Here is a 25,238-nt window from a genome sequence, read left to right as displayed (position 1 = left end):
TCAAGCAGCCCAAACGGCTCAGGTGTGAAAGCACCCTTTGATATGGTGGATACTGCACGCTGCTTTTCATGTTTTTCAGGGTTTTAGAAGATTTCATCGAAGGCATTTGAATACCATTCATCTTCAACTGTCAATCCTTTTTTTTGGGGGGGGGGGGGAGGGGGCAAATGTGGTTTATCAACAAAAAAAGAAAAACAAGCAGGGTCCCCATGTGTGCCAAGTCTTATCTGATTGGTCGACCGATGTGCTCTCTCATAATTGGTCAGACTTTCGGCTTTTTTCTCGGATATGTCCCGCCCTTTTACCATATTGAGAATGCTACAGTCAGTCCCAGGGGAGCTTGTGCTTGCTACAACGAGCCAATGGGCTTGAGTCACTGACGTCTTTTTCTTATGATCTAAACACAATTTTTCAACGATGGGGGGCTGGGGACAGAGAGTTTCATGCGGCTATTGCTATAGCTAACAGGAGAACATAGGAGAAGCCACGTTTCCGGAGACTTTGAGTATTTGCAATTAGATTTGGCTCAACATGCACAAGACATCTGGAAAACACACTGAAGTGCATACAAAACCAGAAAAAGCTGAATATGGGACCTTTAAAACCTCTACCTGCCAAAACTTCGTACTAGACTAGATGTTGAAAGTCATACTGTAAATCCAGTTCTGACTAAGTGTGCTAACAATCATCACAGCTGAGGGTGACTAGAGTGACATTAAAATATTTCAGTGTTCGTAAATCATGACAAGCAGAACTGCTTCAACATATTCATGAATTGACACATCTGGACAGCCTTATGTCAGCATGGCCAGTCAGAAAATAGATGTTCACCTCATTAGCACCATGACCATCCTCTCTACAGACACAACAGTGGTTGCAGCCATTAATCATATGACATGGTTGTTGGTGCCTAGACGTTGTCATACATTCTCAGGCGGGGCAGATGTGTCTGACACATCTCTGTGTGGTGTGTTTGCCCAGACAGAGTAATGATGGGTGAGCAGTGTGAGGCCGCGCTAATCAGTCCAGATGAACCCCATGGGAGCTCCTTAAGTGGACGGATGTGTCTTACTTTTGGTCTATCTGCTTTAAAACAGGCCAGCTTGGAGGAGAGGCGGTGCTGCCATGCTGGAAACCATGCAGACTCTTTCAACAACAGCAATTTACAAACCAGTGGTTTCTGAGCTTTAAATATATGTGCTTGTTTCCATTGTTTCTTGGGTGATTAGTAGGAAACTCCTGAGTGTTAAGCTTTATCTGAACCTCCGGCTGGGCCGCATGTTTGGTGAGTGAGAAATTACAGTGCTTGTGAAATCTTGAATCTGACTTAAACACAGTCCCACTGTTTGTTTTTCCACCATACATTATCAGACTTAGATTCTGGATGCTTTGCTTTTGTATTTATTCATCCATCCTCAGGGTTACTGTAATGATTAAATGCAATACACCTCCAACCTTACCTTGATAGGATTAGAAAACAATTTCCCACCGTGAGGCGGCAGCTTAGTCTGTAGGAATTTAGGATGAAAACCGGAGGGTCACCTGTTCAAGCCCAGGTGGGGACCAAAATATGGATGTCGGTCTGGTTGCTGGAGAAGTGCCAGTCACTTCCCGAGTACAGCCGAGGGGTCCTTGAGCAAGGTACTGAACTCCAAACCGCTCTGGCTCACTTCAGACATTCGAAGTGTTTTCGAAGAAAGCACTTTTTAAAGTCAGCTCTGTACGAGGACATGAATTCTCCAATGATCACGTTTTACTTACTGAAACATATTTGTTTTGGGAGAAGAATGAGAAGTCGCTTTGACTTCCGTCTTTTTCTCTTAACTTGACCCTATTTTTCTGAAGGCAGTGCAAAATGAATTATGCAGAGGCAGCCTTGGCTTTAAATGCTGTTTAGTGATCTTTAAAGGAGCAGAGAGTGAGATGAAGTTGAATGCAGCGAAGTGAATAAAAGAAGTTTGGAATGGAAGCTCAAAGTGAAGCTATTTAAAGCACTCTGGCCTCCTAAGTTCTTCTTTAGCAGAATAAAAAGTTTGCAGAATGGGATTAGCATAGTTCTCACTTATTATACATGCAACAAATACAATGGATTTAGTTTGAGGAAATAATGCATGCTGGGAACTTCTAATTCTGATCACATTGCTTTACTTTGTAGCTGTTTGGAGCTTTTGTGAGTTTAATGAAATCTGCTAAGAATCTGCATCTGAACAGAAGGCCAGTCACTGACTATTTGTTTCTTGTCCTAAAAGTTACAAAAAAAAGCTTCAACAATATGAAAATGTTATGTGCTGTATAAAAGCCAAAAAAGGTTGATGAGTTGAAAACAAAAGGTCTTTGTTGATGGTTTTTTTTCTTTAAAGGGCACAGAGACAAGTTGTGTGTGTACGTGTGTGTACTCACAGCTAATGAGTGTGTATGAGTAGCAGGGTGAAATGGCTTTTGGTCTGACGTGGAGGCGATGGGGAGGCTGACAAGCCCCTGGCGCTCTATAGTGCCAGGCAGCAGCATCAGCAGCTGCCTCACAGTATGTTCCAGCACCAGACTGAACGCCATGCAGAGCAGCTGTGGGGGGCTTTTCACTCTCTGTGGGACCCGCAGTGTGGCTAAGAAAGACAGTGATCACCGTGACGGCTGCCACGTCAGCAGCCTCATGACGTAGAAGGTTTACTGCAAAAGCAGTTAATTGGAAGCTAAGAAAAAAAAAGACTCTGATTTTTGGATCGCACCGCAACAAAATCCTGTGGTTTAGAAATATGAAATGCATTCATTCAATCATGGGGATTTAATTGATCCTGGTTTTGCACATTTCATGGATTTTTCCCTCTAGTTAATATCATTGCCATTTTTCCTCTGCAGAAGTGGAAGACAAAATGCAAGAGGTTTAAAATAAGGAGCCTGGATTGCAATTAAATGTAGCTGTTTCCTGACTGAATGCTTTAACTGGTGTGTTTATAATGACGACTGATTGAATTTACAGAAACATCCATCATCTGACTTCATGATGCTTGGTGATCTGATTTGAATACATTAATGGTTGTTTCATGTCTCTTGTACCTTTTACAAGTTTCTTTCTTTGCTGTCTTTGTTTGTTATTCATCGATTGATGAGAAGACAATCTCTAAGACAACCTGCCAGTTCTGTTTGTCTCTGTGACAGCCGTGTGGGGGTGTCTTCAAACCACCTACCTTCTCTGGTCCAGAATCTGTAGTCAGGGAAGACAGCATTTAACATAGCACGTTTCCTTAATTTCTGATGGCATAATTAGGTCTTTTTAACATTTAATTAAGTAGATATTTAACTTATTGGAGCGTTACGGTGGATTTTCTACATACAGGATTTCCTTCTGTCTTTTTGACACTGGTGGTAAGTAATGCTTTTTCCAAAGAATCACCAAATGTAATGAGACGCTTCTAAACTTTGTATTTGTGCTCATAAGGAAAATTGGGTAAACGATCTTGCCTGAAGCCAATCTTAATTTAAAGCAGATGCTTACTGACTTTATTGTTAATCTTTAGCATGACTAGTCCAACTTATCCAATGTCTGTGCACCATTTAAATGGGACAAAACTGTCCACACCCTAAATCCGCCCTTCCAATTTGCTGCTTAATTGGGGATTTGGCCAAACTATTTACATGTCAGTATCCATTTGTCAAACTTCTTGTTGGTAACCATATCTGCTATTCCACTTATTTACTTAAACTTTAACTCTCCCCAGACCTGAGTGAAAAAAGTTTCCAATCATTAAATGGGCTACTGTTTTCTGGTTACGTGACTTATTCAGCTGTAGAAAAGTTTAAGGCGCCTTTGAGGCCTTCTGCAGTCTACCATATGTTTCAGTCATATGTTTCTATCAGATTGCTGACAGTGTTCACTGCACTTGTCTGTCTGTTCCATGCAGTCTAGCTGTGCAGGCTCAAAGGATTTACTGCTGAGCTTCCTTTTTTTTATTCCATCAGCCTTGCATGTGATGATGTATGCATACCTGCATGTCTCTGTGCTGCAGGTCCAGCTGTCTCTGCTGAAGCCCTGCTGCAGAGCTGCTGTGCTGCAGGCCACAGATGGGCCTCAGAAAAGCACCACTGCAACAACATGCCAGTTCTGAACAATGACAAGCAATCCCTGTGCAGGTAAGTGAAAGACAAACAAAACATGTATCACAGGCTGTATAATTACTTAATGGATGGGGCCAAAAACACCACAATTTAAATTTTTAGAACAAGGGTTTTAACTGAACTACAACCTAAAATTACATTTAATGAAGTTCCAATCAAAGGAGTGTCTGTGGTGTTACAGTACTTTTCTTTTCTTTGTACATTTTTAAAAGGGCAGTCATACTATTTGGGAAAAATCTGAATATGAATTTTAATTTGTTTAGAAAGTTTAAAGGAGACATGTTATGAAAAAATCCACTCTGTGTGTGTGTGTGTGTGTGTGTGTGTGCGTGTGCGTGTGTGTGTGCGTATGTGTGTGTGTGGGTGTGTGTGTGTCAGTGTTGCAGAGAAGCAGTGCTGCCTCAGCGCTGTGAGAGAGAGCCGCTGTGAAATGGGTGTGATGTCAGCCAGAGGAGGTGACACATGTGAAGTGAATGAAGAGGACCAGTGCGCAGATGACTTCCATCAGGTACTTTACTTTCTCACCACCATGACAACTACAGTACAGTGTTGTTTTCATCCACCGTCAATTGCCTTAATTCAAAAGCATGCATTGAAGAGTGCGTGTTGGGACACAACAAAGAAGAAGACGGTGGAGTCGTGGCTCGAAGAATGGATGGAGCTCACATTTTTGTGAGACAAAGGCTTCATATAAACAAACACTGAGTTAATTACAGGTGATTACGTCTTCCTCTTCAATAAGAAAGTCAGGTAGGGTAACACTTACTTTTGAGAATAATTAAAGACAACAAAACCAGACCATGCAAGTTCAGACTAATGGTCATGGTCAGTGTGAATCCTTAATATGATGAGCCTGGAATGTGCCAGTGTTTTTTTTTATTTCACACAGTTTAAACATCCCATTGATTGTATGTTCGCTTGGCAAGCCTGAGCACTTAATTTCAAATGTCGATGCCAGCAGAGAAGCTGTTTTAAAGTCCAGGCAGCTTATTTGTGTTTGCTGGCAAGCACGTTGAAATATATTTGTAAAGAACTGCCAAGGTCTTCCACTTGTGTTTGCATCCAGCAGACATGTGAATACTTCCATATGGAAATGAGAATCATGTCTCAGCTCAGGAGACTATTTCTCAAAGAGGAAACCCAGTGGTTTGGCCCTCGGGCAAACTCTTCATGTGTTGAGGCTGCTGAGCCAAACCATTGTGCCAGATCACTGTTTTAGTTGGGGGGGAAAAAGAGTGAAAGTCTGGGTTTCTTCCTGTGTTTTAGGTTGAGGTGGCAGCTGAAATCCTTTGCAGCTATATTCACTTGGCTGTTTAGCTCTTCTGTCTCCTCCTCCTTCTCTGCTATTTACTAAACAGGGCTCAAAGTGGAGAGCAATAAAGAGGAGGTGATGAGAGATGTGAAGGACACACTCAACATTAATAAGCACTGCTGTTGTGTGTGGATTGGCAGGTGTGCTGCAGCTGCTGTGCCCTTGGTTTACGGCTTCGTGGTGAAGGGCGTGGCTGTGATGCTCACCAGTACCTAAGCTACCCGTGTGGTCACGTCTTCCTCACCTGCTGCGAGGAAGGGGAAAGTTCACGCCAGATCCAGCTGAGGAGAAAGCAGATGCCCAGACCCACTGCTTTGCCTAGAAAAGGTACAGAGCACAGCATGTTTTGATTCCGTTTGCCTGCTCCACTTTTCAGAAAATGGGTGCTTAAACAGGCCGTTTGGAGATTTTCCCTTCATGACATCACAAAGGGCCGTAACCCCTCCCCCCTGGTGGATCACACTCCCGCAGTTAGGTGTTTGAGTCTGCCTCCTTGTAATAATGATAATAATAATAACAATGCATTCAACTCTTATAACGCGTCCAACTCTAAACACTCAAAGACGTTTACCAAGAATAACAGCAAAACTAAATGTCTTACTGTAAACAAATCCCCAGGTGCAAGAAAAACCGGAGCCACCTAAGTACCTCCAGAGAGGGGCGTGGTCAAACAGAGCTCATTTACATTTAAAGCTACAGACACTGAAACAGCCTGTTCTGAGCAGGGTTGGAATAGAGGGATTTGTTGGCATGATCAAATACAGGATCACAGAGGTTATTTGGCAAGACACTTCACAGATATGTTTTGAGAAGATCAGAGAATTATTGAACATTGTAGAAAATGAAATTATCATATGTGACCTTTAATGTGTGAGTATTTTTTGAAGAGCCACTGATCATTCAACACAATCTTTCCAATGAAAAGACATTCCCTCATGTTATGTAATAAGTCAGCAAATTCTACCGGACATTTTAACAGAGGACATTTTATTCTCAAGAGCTCTTTCCAATGTGAGGAATGAACAGTCTTTATTGAGTTTAAGATGATAATACTTTAATTGTGTGAAGCTTCCCAACTTAAGAGACGATTTTTTTAAGAGGTGATTTTGACATTGGTCACAAAGAAAAGAATTGGTGAACTTTTGCACAAAACATCGTGCTGACTCTTGCTCCTTAGTTGCTCCATCAACAAAACAATTTTCCATGAACTCCTTTCCACAAACTTTGCTCTGTAGTGTTATTATGGAATTGTCCTGGTGCGAGTCATCAATATTTCGTCCTCATTGAAGTGTATGTCAGAGGTGGAGTACAGATCAAGTTTGATCTTCTGAAGAGACAGCTGCTCTCAGTTGATTGGTCAGCAGTCATGTTAGCTTTCAGAGTAATGGGAAAAGAAATGTGCAAGCTGGGATGAATCAGGAGCAGATGGAAGCTCAGGCTGTTGTCTCTCTACTTGTGCCAGCAAAGTTTCCCTCCATCTCTGATCCATCAAGAATCGAATGCCTGTGACATTTACGTCAATGTGTGAACAAGAAGCAGAGGTTCAGAACATACCTGTTCAGTGGAGCAGTTTGTCTTGGAGCACTTCTTCTTCTGTTCAGCACACTGACCTCTGAATATGACCTTATATGTATCCTGTTTGCAGCTGTATGCTTCGTGAGCAGGGATTTGCATGTTTTTCATCGATGACATCAGAATTGTAGTGGTTGAAATAAGACTTAATAAGAAGCAGCTTTTGTTAGTGTGTTGGTCTGTCTGTACTCTTCTGTGCAATTAGAATATTAAATCTCTTTGTAAGAAAACACAAGGTCTTAAATCAAGTTTGTAACCTTTTCTAAAAAAGTATTTATGTGGAATTAAAAGGACATTTCTTCAGTGTTTTAGTTACCTATATTGCAACCAGACATGCATCATCATGAGTTGAAGCTCATTATGAGTCAGCCTTTGTGGTTGTACTTCAATGAAAAGAGTTATATCATAGTTTGATGGTGAATTAAGGTCAGACTTCTCACTACCTCATGCAGCCTGTTATTTCATTTACAACATCAGAAGAATTCCTTCTAATCCTAAACTTTAATACGCTCTGTTCTTACCATCAACTGAGGCTCATTTCCTTCGGCTTTTAAGGGATATGTGAATGATGTCATTCTGAAGTGGGAATCAATTAACCTGCTGAAAGCTGAGGACGGTTTTGGAGCAGCAAAAAAAAAAAAGTCTCTCTTCCACACACACATACACACTCTTTGTCTCTCATTCACAATGCATGAAGGATGCCTTTACTCTGTGAGTTATGTATGGATGAAAATAAGGATGAGATGCACTGTAATTATTTCCTTGGGGGATATGTTTTCACTCTTATGACTCACCGCCTTTTAATTAAAACTGGAAAAAATGTAATCGCCTTGCTCCTCTGAATTTAAACCACAGGTAATGACTGTGAGAAATATTTACTTGAAACCCCGCAACTGGAGCCATAGCTGCTACACACCAACAGCAATACAGTGGAAGAAAAGGATTCCCATGCCATTACTGTGACGCTATAATTACTTTGTGAAAGAACTTTCTTTTCGTTCTTCTTTCTGCTGTAAGGTTCTTGCTAATGTTGGACAGACTCTGTAGAGTTAAAGCGGCTTAAACCATACAGTTGTCTGACTTATTTAGCAGATTGTCTCCCTCATCAGCTGTCATTTGATCTTTCGCTTTATTTAAACTAACGTAAAAGTATTGTATACGTCTAAAGAGAGTGGTGTCTGTAAGGAGGTATTTATACCTCAGCTGTTTGGTCCATTTGTGTGTTTGGTTGAGTTTGATATGATGTGAACGCTCAAATGAACTCTGGTGTGTACCAAAGAACTAAACTCCCTTACGCCTCCAAGTGCACCAGTTTGGTTCACTTTAGGTGAGAATGCGGTCTCTACCAAACAAGGGAAGTGGACCACGAAGCAGTGCATTGTGTGTTGAATGTAACAAACGTCAAATAGGTTTATCACGCGTGGCTAATGTTAGCATTGCTAACAACGCCAGCCCTTAGTCCTGTTTGCAGTTTAACATCCACATGCCTGTGCTAAATGTTGTTACACATTGTTTTGGTAAATAACCGGTTTACCCTGACAAAGTCGACATGTTACTTGCTCACAGACAAAAACATGTTCACTAAAATAACCTCCATAGCAGCTAAACTCATTGGTCTCCCCACTCCCAACCTCGCACAGTTAAACACTAAGGCCATTACACACATCACACAGGCAATAACCCAGGACCACACTCACCCACTGAACCATTGCTTCTCCCTGTTACCCTCTGGCTGACGATACAGGTCCGTCAGATACAACAGAGTACATTTTAAAAACAGTCAAATCCCCACAGCCATCAACACTCTGAACAATATGTGATCACGGAAATCGATAACTGTGCTTGGCCACAAAGGACTGTAGTGTGTTATATGTGTGAGTGTGTGCTATGGTGTCTCCCTGCCTGTACAGCTGTGAAAATGAATCTCCCCACGGGGACAATAAAGTACTAACTAACTTACTTTATCTCCATTTTATAGATCAAAATACTACCAAAGTGCACCGCACTACAGGAGGATACTATTCTTCCACTGTCCTGTGGTTTACATTAAGGCCGGAGTGCTTTAAGTGCATTAGAGGCTTTGGTGCGATTGACAAAGAGCAATGTGAAAGCAAATAAAAAATGCAACAATCTAGCAACTCCCCCCCATTGAATCGCATCCAGTCCAGAGAACTTTATATTTAAAAAAGATGCATTCTTCTCATCCATCGAGCCAGCACACACATCCTCTCTTTTCTTTCACTTTATGATCATTAAGAGAGCAAATGTTAACAGTGTTTGCTCCGTTGAAAATGTCTCTCCCATGTGGGTTTTTTTTTTCTCAAACAATGATTCCCTCATGGGCCACAGTTCAGGGAAAGCAACCCAAGTTTTACCTTTTTTATTTAACACATTTTGGTTTTGCAGCCTTGGATTAGACTGTGCTGTAGTATTTATAATTCACACTGATTGTACTGTCCCTATCTAATTAGATTAACTTTTGTTTTAATCATGTGTTTGTACTATTTCAGATCTTGCATTGCCCACCCACAGTTAACAGTGACAGTAGGAAGTTTACAATTTACAGTTCACACAAATGACGCAAACAGCTGGTCTTTAACTGACCACAAAGCAAACAAATGCAGTCATTGTTTGTAACCCGTGAAAATGTAACTACATTCATTGCATATTTTATCAGTTGTAGCTGGCTAGCTATTATCACAATTTACATTCATTCTTTAGTGCTTCTGAAACACTTTTTACTGTTTCCAGCATTGTTTGTTTTTAAAATGCTGTGATATGTTCTTACATGATAAAATATAAAATGTGTCACTAGCAAAATGTTGTAATCTATATTATTTTATCCCAGGGTCCTTTGTTCACATGCTCTATTACAATTTGTGGAGAAGTCAGAAATTGAGTGACCTACAATTTATGTCAAGTAATGCACAGCAAGTTGTGTGCTTTTTTTTTGTTTTTTTTACTTTTCTTGACCATGAAGTGTTGATGACACTTTGGCTTCTTTTGACTCATTTATTTGTGTTGCTCTGTAGCTGAGTACAATCTAGTCCAATCTATGAACACACAAGTTAAAAGAAATTTAGTGCACAGTCTTGATGAAGTTAAGCAGATGTTACAGAGACAATGTTCATTGTGCAAAAACAGAAGCAATGACCTAAAAACCCCTTTTTAGGTAAGTAGCTCATTTCATTCCCTCTTTGCTTAATATTTTTCTCATCTTTACTCAGTGTAATTGCTCTCCAGAAACACTTATCATTTTGTTTCTGTGCACTTTACTCTCACATTAGTGTCCTGAGTTCATAAGAGTTCCTTTAATGCACTGCACAGGCTCTGTTCTTTGCACTCGTTACTGTTAGTTTTTCTAATGATGGCAATTTAGGAATTGAAGTCTGGGATAAAAGCCTCACTCTAACACTGAATGTAAATGAAATGGAGCAGCAGATGTTGTTTTGTGTCTTCAAGTCAGTTTCGTGAGGTAAGTGTTGGAGATAAAGTATACAGGCAATCTGGTCCAATTTAAAGAACCCCTCTCGTCCTGTCTCTCTTTCCCTTCAGTCACTGACAGCAAGTTCCCTAAGGAAGCCTTCTCCATCAGTGCCATGGATGAAGCTGCCAACACGGTGGAGGAGCAGGGGGACGTGGATGAGTGTCTACTCTACGCAGGCCAGCTGTGCCAGCACACATGCACCAACATCTGGGGCTCCTACCACTGTGAATGTCATCAGGGCTACATCCTGCAGCAGGACGGACACTCCTGTGCACCAGGTATATTAAGTCATCTGGCAGGGTTGGTTTAAACACATGCGGTTTTTTAAAGGTCACATATTGTACTAATTTTCTACCAGTTTAAATAATTCTTAGAGATCCCCAAAACATGTGTGTGAAGTTTCTTCCTCTCAGATTCTGTATTTGATCACGCCTAAAATCCCTCTATTCCAACCCTGCTCAGAACAGGCTGTTTCAGTGCCTGTAGCTTTAAATGTAAATGAGCTCTGTTAGACCACGCCCCTCTCTGGATGGGATTGGGTGGTTCTGGTTTTTGGGCTTTTGTTTACAGAAAGACATTTTGTTTTGTTGTTATTCTTTGTTAAACGTCTTTGAGTATTTATATAAGTTATAAGTTATAAAAGTTATAAAAGTTAAATGCAATGTTGTTATTATTATTACAAGACGGCAGACTCAAACACCTAGCTGTGGAAGTGTCACCCACCTGGGGGAGGGGTTACTGCCCTTTGTGATGTCATGAAGGGAAAATCTCCAAAACGGTCTCTTCCAGCACCAATTTTCTGAAAAGTGGAGCTTGTAAAAGACAGAGAAGATGGACTTTTCTCATAAGTTGGGGGGGGGGGGGGGGGGGGGGGGGGGGGGGGGTGTTTGTAGAAAGACTTGGAACCAGGGTGCAAAATACCCTCTGAAAACCTCAAAAGTTGTGTTGTGTTGGGAGGTCTCTGGAAAAAAAACCCCACCTGCATTTGACTATATACTCTACAGTGAAACAGAGAGAGAGAGAAAGAGAGAGAGAAAGAAAGAAAAGGAGAGCGACGTCTACTGTTTGGTCTTTCAATACAAAGTACACAACTTCAAACAACGTATTTTCCCGTTTTGTGCAGCTGCTTGCTGTAGATGATGTGATTCGGTACTCTTTTGGGTTTGCTGCATCTTAATAAGAAATCTCCCACGCTTGGGTGCGGGATCGGATCTTTTGAAAACAGGTGTTTTGTTGTCTTGCACGGAGCTACCGGAGACTTGGTGCGTTCACTGCAGTCGTCCAAACCATTGGACATTAATTCTTTACAGCGAACTGTCAGCGCTCAGTGGCGTGCACCAAGCGTGAGTGTGTCTGTCATTACAGTGATCCCGACCCGAAACATTGCAACTCACCAGTCCGCATGTTTACAGAATGAATGCATTGTTGTGTGAACATGTATCTGACTAACACTTGGAACGTAAATAAAAAGATTGGATCATAATTGTTTTTCAGAAAAGGCACAAACTAGGGGCATTAAAACAGGAAAATGAATCTTAGGTGTCCAAAATCGTCTGGGGGAAGATTTAAGCCCCATGTTGGATGGAGGACGCCCCGAATGCCACCGGGTGTTTTGCACCCTGCTTGGAACACATATTAGTGTTGGAAAAACATGGTGAAGTTTATTTTGCATAATATTTGATGTTTACGTCATCTGGTTTTAGGTGTAAATTCTTAAGATATAATTCAATGTAAGCCTACACATAAACATGCAATACATGCACACTTTACACACACACTCACACTCGAGGGTCAACTGCATGCGTAACATCAGAACCTGGATGTCAACCAATGTCCTTAAGCTTAACAGCAATAAAACTGAGCTCATGGTTGAAGACCTCAAGGTGCTGCTCAGGAAGGTTGGAGATTTGCTGTTGGAAGTAGAAGGGTGCCCCATCCGCTCCTTCCTCTGAGATCCACAACCTGGACGTCAACCTCGAGTCAACCCCCTTATTCCACTCCCACATCTAATCCGTTACCAGACCTGCCCTCTTCCATTTCAAAAATAACTACCAACTCAGGTCATCCTTCTCTGACTCCCACTTAGACATCCCCACCACCCCATATTTGGACAGATTAAAAACTGTTCTCCACAGCCGACAGTCTGTCATGACATCCTACCTATGTTACTTGTCTTCGTCTTGTTTTTGTTTCCTGTTTGGTCTCATATTCTTATTGTTAGTCAACCATGTAGAGCGCCACATAGGTCCTCTGAAAGACCATATATAAACATATTATAATATAGTTTTTGTTGCATTAAAAATAAACAATGTTTCTTCTGTAGAGCTGCCAGTTTGCCTGTGAGTCGTCTAGCGTGTGCGTTTGGGGGATTATTGTATTAAAAATCAGTTGATAAACCTCCTTTAATGACCATGACATACACCTTATTTTCAGGTCCACATATTATATATAAACAGAGATTCCACAACCTAATCAATCCAAATTGAGAAAGCTGAATGCCTGTTGAATGTGTTTCCAACCATCCAGCTCTGACTCTATGCTCTAGTAGAGGTTTGGTGTGTTTCCTGTTTAGTGTTTGCAGCCTCTCAGAAGCTTTATATGTTGCCTCCTTTTTGACCTTTTGTTATTGTGGTCATATTTCAATTCAAACATCTCTTTGTAATTCAACGAGGGGGAGATGGTGTAACGTCTATGTCCATTATAAGCTTTAATTAAGGAATCGTATTTTTTTATTGTGCGCATGTTTATGGTCCTTTTACTACCACCATGCCATGGTTCAAAGCAACAACAGGTTTCATCATTATACTTACGGCACTCGAGCTAAAGCCAATTAAACAGACTCATAAAAATTCCCCACAACCTCAAGTGAATGATGATTTATTCACAGACATTCTCTGCTTTATAAAAGAGCCTAATGACAAAAACATCCAGCCGGAGTCGAATCATATCGTGTGTTTCGGAAATAGTTACACATGTAGGATATTTAATCCTTGACTCAGCCTGCCTCCATTTATTCAGCATCCTCAGTGTGAAGTCATTTCCTTTTGGGGGGTTAACCCTTCACTGACCTTATAAACACACACACTCACGGTTCCCTCTGGGCTTTTTCCTTCCATGTCCAGTGAGTCCTGAAGAGGACAATAGAGTCAGAGAGGAGCCTGCTGTGGTCCCAACACAAGCTACAACAACCAGTACAACCACCACCACCAGCCCGCCACGTGCCCGCACCAACCCTTGCACAGGTAACCCCAGCAACCTCACACTCCAATGCATTTAACACCAATGTGCACAGGATTCACGCCTGATGTTTAAATGCCATATGTAAATGTCAAAAACCTCTTTGCTTTATTTACTGACAGCCAAGACATGATTTAGATCATTCGATGCAGGTGATGAGCAGCTGAACTCATATTGGATCTTTCGTGCTTTTCTTTCACTTGTGTTCCATTATTACACAGCTGTGTGTGATTCTTCATTAGCATCCTTTTCCTCTGATGTAAAACAGTAGAGACACATTTCATTCAACCCAGAGCAATAAGACAATGATGCAGATGTCTCAGCCTGTTTTCAGGTATCGGGAAGGATTACTGTTAATGTCTCTCATATGTGTCTGTAAGAGCCAGTCCCCCCTGCAGCGTACACAACATTGAACGGTGAAGTGTGAAAATGAGTGGGACTGTGATCAATGCAAATTGACCTCATTTGAAACAATGGATGACCTATCCAGGAGCAATGAAGCCACAGGATTTCAGATGACTCACTGATGCTGCATTACTTACCATCGCTGAGAGAGAGAGAGTTCTGGACTTACCTTATTATATTAACATAGGAATTTGAAATGTGATCGGCAGATTAAGGGCTGGAATGTCTTCTTCTTGCAGTGACAGCTTGTCTTGATGGATCCCTGCTTGGCTTAAGTTCAGTGTCGCAGCTTCATGTGTAGTGGGTGACGAGAGTGTTTGAGGCTTTAGAGAAGGTTTCATAGAAGGCGCTGAAGTGTAAGCACTCATCTCTTCTGCCTACAGCACACAGATGCCTCTGCTTGGTGCATCACTTCTGCTTTAATATAACAAAGAAGGTGAGCAGACCTGAGGAGAGCTGGCAGGATGCATCTGTGCACAGTTTGACTGCCCTTAGCAGAGGGCATGCATTCCTCCTGATAAACTAAGAAAACAACGTGTTTTTACACATGCTAGAAACTCTTGAAAATTCCCCAAATGTTCAGGGTGAGCTGCATGTGTCGTTTTCCTGCCAACTGTCTTGTAATATTTCTGCATGAAGTATGAAAACAGCAGGAATAATTCAGGAAAATTCACTGCAAGCAAGCAATGTTAATTATGTTACACTATATCTACCGACCTGAGCTATCTTTGTTTACTTAACTAGCTGCTTCATCGACTCTCTGTTTCTCTTCGCTTGCCTGTCTGTTCTTTCCCACTCTTTTTGTCGATACTGTTAAAATGTCTTTATTAAGGCAAACAACTTCATTAAAGTTTCAAATGCGTTCACTTTGTTCGCTTTCTTGGATTTCTGTAGCGTCTTTTCTACGGAAAACTTCACACGTGTGAATATTAACTCAGGAAGTTTTCAGGGGCAGACTCTCCTGAAATCTTTCTGAAATATTCACGAGTTCTTGCGTGAAAACAGCTCTACTTTCTTTTTACCCTGCTGTGATGACGCTGCATCATCCAAGCTAAGTATCCTAAGCTGAATATCGAGTACAACAGTGCAAACACATGAGATGCAAGAATCTCTTCTCCAGAGCCTTTAACACAGGCCCTCCTTCCTGGAGTGTCTGATTGTTATTTATAAGAATATTCTGATCAATGAATGGAGCGTCCTTCTGACCCTCTTTCTCCTGCATTGCTTTAATGTGAAACAGTTCCTGCTTGGTCTATGCCTCTTTGTGACAGGACTATCGAGCTGTTAAATAGCGAGAATTGATTCTGTTGTGCTGAATGTGACGGCTCATGAGAGGCTTCTTCCTGCAGGGGGGTGATGATCAGTGTGAGGGTGTGAAGGTATGGAGCCTGAGGGAGCAAAACAACAGGGCAGTGAGTTAGCAGGACAGCAGACAAACAGCACAAGGATGACGAATTTAAGACATTATGAGTGAATGGCTGTCCTGCAGGCACAGCTGTGTGAAGTCATGCAGCTCATATTTTTGTTTTCTACAGAAAATGGTCCTTGCAGTCAACAGTGTACGGTGGTGGCAGGCCGAGCTCGCTGCTCCTGCTTCCCAGGCTTCTCTCTGATGATGGACAGACACACGTGTGAAGGTAAGGGCTGCTTGTTCTCCTTCTTGGCAGTAATTGGAGCCTTTCACGACGCTTGTATGTATCCTTTAAGCTGTCTCCCCCACAAAACAGGGTTGGAACAAGGTAACAAACAACCCAACACGAGTAACAATACCACTCACTGCTGTATAAATGAACAACAACAAACACATACAGTCATGGCAACAGAACAGATGTGCTTTGGAGCAGTATGTCCAGAGATCAGGACACTTTCTAATTGGATGCAGTCACTCATGAAGCAGGAAAAACTCAGCTTTTGTTTGGCTAAACAATGCATCGACTGATTGGGTTCCAACTTCCTGGTGCCTGGAGCATTAGTCAACCTTAGCCAATTACTCCTGGTGGGAGCAAAAGCTGCAAGAACAAAACCACTGTACATTGTGTCTGTGCACTTTGACACCTTTCCCTTTCAAAAAGACGGAAACATGGAACAACAGTGTCACTGGAGAAACAGAAAAGTGGAGCTCAAAACATATTTGTGTTTTTTTTTTATGAAAAAAATGAAGCCTAGCTACAGGATGCTTGAAAACATAAGCAGAGACACATTCTGACACCATTCTTAAGTCCTATATTCTCAGTATGAACCATAAGTACTACGATGTTTTATATGTTTTATTCCCTGAAAACTATTCCAAACCAATAATGCACCAGGTGTGGAAAAAAGACATGTACTTCATAAAGTGATATTATTTAAATGTACAGTACTTATTCATAAAGGTCCATTGATCATGGAAGGTGTTACATCTGTACTGTGTTAAACACTGGACTGCTGGATGTTGTAATTGGATTGAAGCTATCTGGCCTTTTGTTGCCAACGTATCGATAACAGAAGCACACCGGCCGATTGATAAAAGGAAAAAAGACCAATGTAGAATCATAAAGGGGAGCAATAGATCATCTTGCTTACAGTGCCATAAATTATTGAAATTATTGGTTGCCTTACAAGCAATTAATATGTTCCTCTATGTCCCCTGTTTAAGTACACATATGTTCACAAATATATATATTTTTAACAGCCAGGCTTTCTAGTTTCAAGCAGACCTAACTCAAGCAGCAGAAAATGTTATTAATCATTTATTTTTCTGAGCTGGTGGAGACCAAAACAGACCCAAAGGGACATGGAAAATTAGCCTCATCATTAACCCCCCTCACATACTGTATGTCTGCTTTATATTTTTTTAACAAAAAACAGAGAAGTTAAAGAAATGTGTGATTCATAGTGGGGGAAAAAAAATCCTTGCACCGTACCTAGGGATATTGGACTTGATCAGAACCACGCTATGGGATCCCAAGCCTGCTGAATACATAAATAAATAGGTAAAGATCTTCTAACATGATATCCATAACAAGTTCAAAATGGTAAAACACCACATTCAATCACTGAGCTAAATCTGATACATTCTGACAATAGATGTTATCATAATGAAGGTGCAGTGAGCTTTTTAGAGACGTATTGATTTCACTTCATGGTCAGTTTGGGGGATAAAGCTGTTTTTATAAAACAAGAAAGGGATGTACCGAGACTTCCCCTATATCATTTGTTTAAAATCAATTTTAATTTAAAACTCATATTTCTTAATTACTAGACAAGTAAAATCAGAGAGTTCAATTAAATACAACTCAAAGTTGTATTCATCAATCAGGTGTAGCACCTCTTTTATTCATCAATCAGGTGTAACTTCTCTTTTATTCATCAATCAGGTGTAACGCCTCTTTTATTCATAAAATCAGGTGTAACACCTCCTTTATTCATCAATCAGGTGTTTTATTCATCAATCAGGTGTTTTATTCATCAATCAGGTGTAACTTCCCTTTTATTCATCAATCAGGTGTAACACCTCTTTTATTCATCAATCAGGTGCAACGACCCTTTAATTTGATATTTTAGCAGATGGCTACATGAGATTGAGGTTTCTTGTCGTGAATTTAGCGGGCAAAGTCACGCTAACATCAGCACAGTAGCATTGTTTAGATTTTTGTAATATATTCTTTACAGTTTGACTTTTTTCTTTTCATTATTATCTTGTGGTAAAACTTATCTTTGGGCCCAATTTAAAACTGGCTTCAACAGTCGGTGCACTTCCTAGGGGCTTCTAAAAGAACCAATAATAAAAATACTAACATATTTAAAATAGCTCAATAAATAAATGTGATATTGATATGAGTATTGGACAGAAAAAAGTAAAGGTGATGCTTCTTTCCCAAGTAGTAGTTACTTTTATCATGCAGTAACTCTGTTACTTTTTGATAGTTACTGTAACTAGTTCTCGCCCCTCAGTGAAAATCAAGAGAAGTGGCAGAGCAGAGGGTGCTGCCGCTGAGAATCAAAACAAATCAAATTAATAAAAAAGCTTTATTTATCTTGGACATGGATCCAACATTTAAACTCCCTACAGAAAAAAATGGGAGTCTTTTCATGCCAAATACCATTTTCCAGGATCGGCCTTACAGTAATATATTTCCTGCTGTAGTTAGTATATTGGTCGGTGAATTTGTTACAAGGTTAGAACTTAGCAGCAGTTTTCTTTTGTGAATAAAGTGATTTATGGTCCAACTCTGGAATCCAATACACACCAACTCCAGAAGTGTTTCTTTTTCAAATCCCTCCTTGTAGATTTATTGTAAACCTGTGAGTGTACCAGATGTTAGGACAGAAATGCAAACGAGTGAATGATTGTACTATCACAGTAGTTTTTCATAAACGCTTTCTAACACATTGTACTTCATTGAAGGTCCACTGTGACAGAGGGAGTCCCTTCAGTTATTGCAATGTATATACAGTCAGAGTGTAGTTTATCTTTGAGTTTATTTAAACTGTCTGTCAGTCGGCCAATGGAATAAAACCTCTGCATGCACGAGCTCGACACATGAGTTTGTGTTTCCCTCATATCACCTCATTCAGAGAGCAGAGTGGGGACCTTCTCACAAACTGTTTCCACATGTGAACACGTGGGTGGGCAACTTTAGGCCTGGACTGGAATCAAACAAATAGCATGACAAGATGTGAGTGTGAGGGGGGGTTTAGAGGATTTAATAGAGATCTAATTACTGTGTGAAGTACTGTAAACTATGGAGTACCTGTTGCTTGGGGTTTATCATACAGACTGTGAAAACACTGAATGATTAACTCCTTGCAGATGAGTAATCTAAAATGTGTTCAGTAAATGTAAGCACCTCCATTTGACTGTGTGAGAATTTGATTCACAGATGTGCAGTATACACATAAAGCTTTCACACACAGCTGTTCCCATGGAGATGTGGTTGTATGTGTGTGTGTGTGTATAAGCAGGATCCTGTTGGTGTCATCAGAAATGAGCTGTGTAGAGAGAGCTTTAAACATCTGAACAGTAAGAGTTTGGGTTCAAGAGTTAATCAGAGATCTGTCATTATCTCTCTCCATCACGTAGCTGTGAATGGATACACATGCAGACATTTTACAATCCAAAAGCACACCAACAACTCCAAATTCAGAGATCGTCTCTGGCTTAGAACCATGTGGTTTCAACCTTCATCCATGAATAAAAAATCCCCAAATGTGGCCTAAACAAAGTGTTTGAGATCAGGGTCGGATTTTTCTTTTGCAAAGGAGCTGCATGAATAAGTGCATTCAGGTCAGCCCTGAGAGCTTTTACGCAGATATGACCTTGCACTAAACATTTGATTCCATTATTTTCACTTTATTATTGAATGAGGGGAATGAACGTTTACACTCTGTCATTAAATATACTTGCACACATAGACACAAATGCACAAACAGGAACCTATGGAAAATTGGACATGCACAAATGAAGAGAAGTCAGAGCAAGTGGCATCACATGAAAGAGCGGCCGAGCAGTTGATGGTTCCGTGTCTTGCACGACGGCACCTCAGCTGGGCTCAGAAAGGGACCTGGCACCTTTCTAGCTACCAGGCCAACTTCCATACTTCTGCACCAGGAATTGAACCGACGACCTTCAAGTTCCCAACACAAGTCCTGACACAATGAGCTTCTGCTGTCCAAAAAGTTCTCAAGGCCGACTGCGTGATCATCTCTGTGGTCTCGTTCTAACATCCTTTTTGGGTTTATGTGTGGGATTTCCTGACAGAACGTTGTGCAAGATATCACAGCCAATTGATCACAGTTTTTCTTTTGTACCGGAGACACTGCCCAGCCAAACAAAGAGAAAAATTGTGGGTTAATCCAAGCTAAAGGTCATCTCATTGTGCTGTATCACACAGAATGCATGATCATTGAATTGTAAACGATCTACCGTGAAGGGATTTTGGATGCACTGCAGGGCTCGTTTAAAGAGCACCACTGTGTTTTTGTCTCTTTTATCTTTAATGTTTTGTTTGCTGATGCTTTAATGAATACAGCAGTAGAAGAAAGTATCTTCAAGAAGTCCCTGTTAACTGGGAATGAAAATGTCAAACAAAATACACCAATGAAGTGTTTAGAAATGAATTAAATATTTAGACAAAACCTCATCATGATTCCTGACATTTCCACTTTGCCTGGAGCTACTTCACTTTTGTTTTCCTCAGCGTCAGGTAGTGTTGTTTGAGATGTTAATAAGGATTTCATCGAAATAAGTGATCCTTTTGATTCTGCTATGACCAGCTATGTAAAGTGTTTGTATTTTTATTAGTTTTCTAGAGCTGTCGGTCAAAGTGCTAATGGGTTTGCATGTCTAAGTTTAAGTGGGGAATTAGGTTGACAGGTTAAGAAAGGTGTTTAATATGATACCTTTTTTAATATATCACTCTTTAAAAGTAGCTGCAGCAAGGATGGTTTTGCACACAGAGAACAAAGGCAGTACAGACGGCAGTCTTGGTTGATTCTGAATGAATCACAGTGGAGCTAAACAAAGGGGTTTACAACCCTTTCAAAGTGCTTTACAGAGCAAAGGGAAGACTTCATCCAAATTAGAGTTACTCCAATCAAACACTTAAGGCACAAAGGCTTAGGGGAGGTTTTGTTGTGGCCTCACTCAATGGTGAGAGTGCTGGCGTTCACACTTAACTGGATGGATCAGCTGGAACAATAGAACTTCTTTGATTCTGAATCCAAGTTGTTTTTCCAACATATCGAACGCCACATTCATTAGACATTACAAAAAGCTGCATGTGATCCATTTTTAATTTCATATTCTTTTTTTTTGGTCACAGAATGATAACGGTTTTGACCGTTGTACAGTTAAAACAAGGTGTATCATTTCAGCCAGGTTAGGAACATGTTGCATTGTCCCAGGTGGATAGAAGGCTCATGTATCAACGTGTGTCCTGAACATGTTTTTTCTATAGAAAAAGAGGAAAGAGGAGGACAGTCAAACATCTCCTTGCCCGTGTCATCAGTAGCTAAAATGTTCCAATGTGTTTCTTCCTGATATTCAGATCTCATGTCCAAGTGGTACACGGGTAGTATCAAGTACATTTGTTAGCACCCATTATCTGCCTTTGGGAACGAGATAAACAGGTTTTGGAGGGCACCCAATAAGAATGGTACAGTTGTCATTTATCAATCTTTGTTGGTGCTGCAGAGCTAAGAGGAGAGTTTAAGAGACGTCTGTCAACTCTCAAGAAGTCTAATCAATTAAATGCATTTGGACCCTGGGTGCACTGAGGTTTAAAACCAGCTCTTTAAAGTGAGCCAGATCATTTGGCTCAGTTCAGCAGTAAGAGCATCAGCATCAGCCATCAGCAGCTCTTAATTTAGCACCACTTCTGGCCATAACTCATCCAAATTTAGCAAGGTTCTGATTTACGGTTAGTAAGTAAGAACATTACTGACTTATATTCCTTTATGTTTTATTGCTCAAGCTTATAATAATTCAAGAATACCACATTTTTGTCAATGTTTGGATAAGATAATACGGCTTGGCTCTGCATTTTCTTTCTTATGTCACAAATGATGAACAATCCAATTTTTCCAAATACAGAAAAATATTTTCATAGCGTTCTTCAAGGTGTTTTGTTGCTTTCCATACATCACTGGGAAGATTCTGTTTGCGATGAGAACACATTGAATTTCTTGATTTCGTCACATTTTAAGTTTGGATGAACTCATTCGACCATTTCACCCTTCAAACATAAACTTTGTCGATATTGCAAGTAGCTGCAAAAGTTGGTGGTGTGACAGCATGAAATACTTCCAAACTTGTAGGCACAAGTGTTTGTTCGCCATTACCACCTGAGCCAGCTGTGGCTCGGTGGAAGAGTCGGTCGACTCTAAACCAAATGTTTCGGGTTCCCACTGCTTCGTCAGCAGCGTATGAATGTGATTACTGTAGGTACTTCTGATGACTTTACACAGCAGCCTCTGTCATCAGTGTGTGCATGTGAAGGTGTGACATGTACAAGCTCAAGTCCATTATCCAGTTCCAAATAAACTAAAGTTATACAGTATAGATATTCAGTACTAACCATTTGCTATTGCTCATTTTCTATTGTTTAAAAATGCTTTGTTTGTCTTAAATATTGATTTGATACCAACAACATCATCAAGATTGCTGAGGACATTTATTTCAAGAAGCCAGAGAAGTTGGTGGCGTAACAAGCTTGTAACACTTTCAAACTGGTAAGCCTTGTGAGCGCCGTCCGTTCAACGTTGGCTCTGCGCCGCAAAATGCTCAGGCCTACAATCACTGATGACAGAGCATCATCTGAATTGTATCGATCTGCCCCATGAATCCTTGTCGCTGACACTCGACCTAGCTACCTCTGAATCCCTGAGATGACAGTTCTCATTGTATATTAAAAAAAAATACAGTTTTTGTCTTCTCTTTGAAAAATTATGGCAGTAATGAGTAGCAGGATTTTTACTTCAAAGAGCAGATTCTTAGACGACTGCTCATCTTGTACAGTCATCACTAGATAAGTAGAGGTATGCAGGCAAACTTGTCTTGTGCACGTTTTACTGAAGCATAAAAAAACCCATCACTCTGCATGTATTCAAATCATTTGTTTCATTTTTGTGGAACATCCTCCTGACTTAATCCCTCATATTAGTGATGTGGAGATCACAGCTTGCTATCCTCACACTCCCACCTGTCTGTGCATGTGTAATCCTAGCCCTCATGTCTAGAACCACATCTGCAAATAAGCCAAGGCTGACTTCACTATCTCAGCTTGAACTTTTCAAAAACCTCATGGTCTGCTGGCTCTGGTGTGAAAGCACAACGGGGTGTGTGTTTACTTCTGTGCCTAATCGTTCTGCCTCTCAGACATCTCCCCGTGCACACTCTCCTCTGGCCTCTAGGTGAAATTCTTCCAAAGGCTGCGAGTTGCTCTCCCCTCTGTGTTCGACGAAGCATTCATATTTTTAAAAAAAATAGAGTCCTTGTTCCCACCTTGTATGTATTGGATCACTTCACTCCTCACTGCTGTCTAATCTCGGTGTCCCTGGGGGAAAGGAACCTTGAGGCAATAGGAACTTTTTTCCCTTTATTTTCTTTTTTTGGCTCTTGGAACGACGCACTGGAAAAATGCTGGCCACCATAGTGGAAGGAGAAGGCGACTTTCTGCAAGACTGGCAATACATAAACATTGGAAACAGTCCCATCCATCCCTCGGCTTGACGGGGAGCTAGACCCAGAGGATGAGGCAGATACAGCACTCGGTTTGTTTTGCCCCTGGAAATATCCTCCCTACAATGAAGACAGCAGATGTGTCTCGATTGGGGAACAAACGAGGACATTTGCAAAGGCAGGTCCCAAACGAGACTCTGTCAGCACAGCGCTGCATGCACAGCAAACTAAGTCTCTGCTACAGTGTCAGAAGGGGAAAGTGTTCATTTAAGTGAGTAAGGTGAATGTGCGTTTTTTTGCAGCTCCTAGGAGGCTCCATATAATAGAATAAACTGTGTTCTGTGCTGTGAGAGTTGTTTTCTGAGGTGAATAACCTTTCAGGGAAAGAGCTGCAGAATCTTTCTCACACACCAGGTGCACGATGGAAACCTCAGATCAGTGTTTTTTTTCTCCTGCTGCTCCTGGCTGGAAGGTGTTGTAAGACACACCGTTCATTCAAATTCCCCGTAGCAAAAGCTTTGAAAGTCGAGAAAGGGATTCCAGCAAGGGACTGCCAACAGATACAAAGGCAACACAGGAGAATATGTTCCCCTCTTGTTTCTTCCTTTTGTTCTTCAGCCTTGGCTCCTTCTCGCAGATATATACAAGACCTTTTCGTCTGGTTCCCTGTGGAATATTTTGGGGGTAATCTTCGAATCTGGGAGAATGCCACGCTCGTGCATTCACACAGACACATACACCATTATATTCCCAATCCAACATTATCAGTGCATCCAGCTAATCGGCCGTGCACTCTTTTTGCGTGATAACAGTATGCAGCAGTTTGATAAAGATGAGCCACAACAGAGCAACGACCCACCGTCTCGGCATGAGCACAACAGTGTCATAAATCAAGAGCGCCTGTTTACTGGCTGCAGAGCTTTCTGGCTGATAAAGATTTAAAGGTTTGCAACTGTGAAGTTTATTTCACACAAACAAGCATCACAAGCAAAACACCACTTAGCCTTTGCCAAGACCTGATATTTTAAATTTGACTGGGGCTTTGCAAATCAGTCATGTCACAAGTTGATATAACGGCCTGCAGAACAGCGCTGCATGATGTATTCTGGGAGCGTAATGTGGGCAGTATGAGTTGTTGTAATAATAAATCGGACTCAGTCTAGCTTAAGTTAAATGGCCTGTAACTTTAATCACGGCCCATTGCTATGTGCAAAGGAGAGAACATATATATTGATATTATCGTATTAATTGCACCGTCAGTGACTGTATACGTGGGCTTCTGTGGACTCACATATCATTTATTTTTGAAAGACTATTTGCATGAAATGTTAATCCTCATTGTTAAGCTCGCTCGCTGACAGCAAAGCTGACTAAGGACCAGGCAAGGCTTCAGAAGTGGGAGCTTAGGCTTTGAACACAAACACAACTTTCCAAAGCATGTAGACTGTTTGCACCTTAATGTGTTGGACAAGTTACCAAATGCTGCAAAGCTAGCTTTGCTATTAGTTAGCAAATCAGCTGTAACATTATAGCCCTGCTGGAATTTCCCCAAAGATGTTAATTCAGTCAGTCGAGTCGCTAATGCTATGGTATCGTCTTTATAACACTGTATTAGAGATTATAGCAGGTGTTTGTTTTTTTACTACCCATGATACATTTGAATCTTTTTTTTTTTTTTTACCCCTTTCCCCCCCCCCCCCCATTCATCAGTGTGATGTTTTACAGAAGAACTTTTACTCATGCTGCTTTGACATGAACCCTGCTGTGGCTGTTCACTTTTTTTCATAATTTGAGGAGCTGATGGTCCAGAAATTGCCTTACCTTACAGAATCCAATACTGGATTTTAGAGAGGAAGTTTCCTTAAGCATGACTGTCTTCTCCAAACCAACACAAGCATCTGTTCTGCTGTGGTCTGCTGAGTCACTGCCAATGAGAGCCACACCTGTGAGAT

The 25,238-nt window shown here is 41.0% G+C and overlaps 1 protein-coding gene across 1 annotated transcript in view; it reads left to right on the top strand.

The window, feature by feature from the left end:
• fbln2 (fibulin 2) overlaps positions 1–25,238 on the top strand; it is a 69,715-nt gene that overhangs the window by 27,079 nt on the left and 17,398 nt on the right. Inside the window, exons 3-8 of the mRNA XM_079340686.1 lie at positions 4,005–4,128; positions 4,492–4,621; positions 5,566–5,752; positions 10,553–10,762; positions 13,607–13,726; positions 15,662–15,763. Coding sequence (XP_079196812.1) covers positions 4,005–4,128; positions 4,492–4,621; positions 5,566–5,752; positions 10,553–10,762; positions 13,607–13,726; positions 15,662–15,763 — 873 coding nt within the window. The remainder of the gene's footprint in view (positions 1–4,004; positions 4,129–4,491; positions 4,622–5,565; positions 5,753–10,552; positions 10,763–13,606; positions 13,727–15,661; positions 15,764–25,238) is intronic.

The sequence above is a fragment of the Symphodus melops genome, assembly GCF_947650265.1.
Source record: "Symphodus melops genome assembly, chromosome: 4".
Lineage (NCBI taxonomy): Eukaryota > Metazoa > Chordata > Actinopteri > Labriformes > Labridae > Symphodus > Symphodus melops.
Note: the sequence above shows the minus strand (reverse complement) of the source record. Positions and strands in the feature narration are given on the sequence as shown.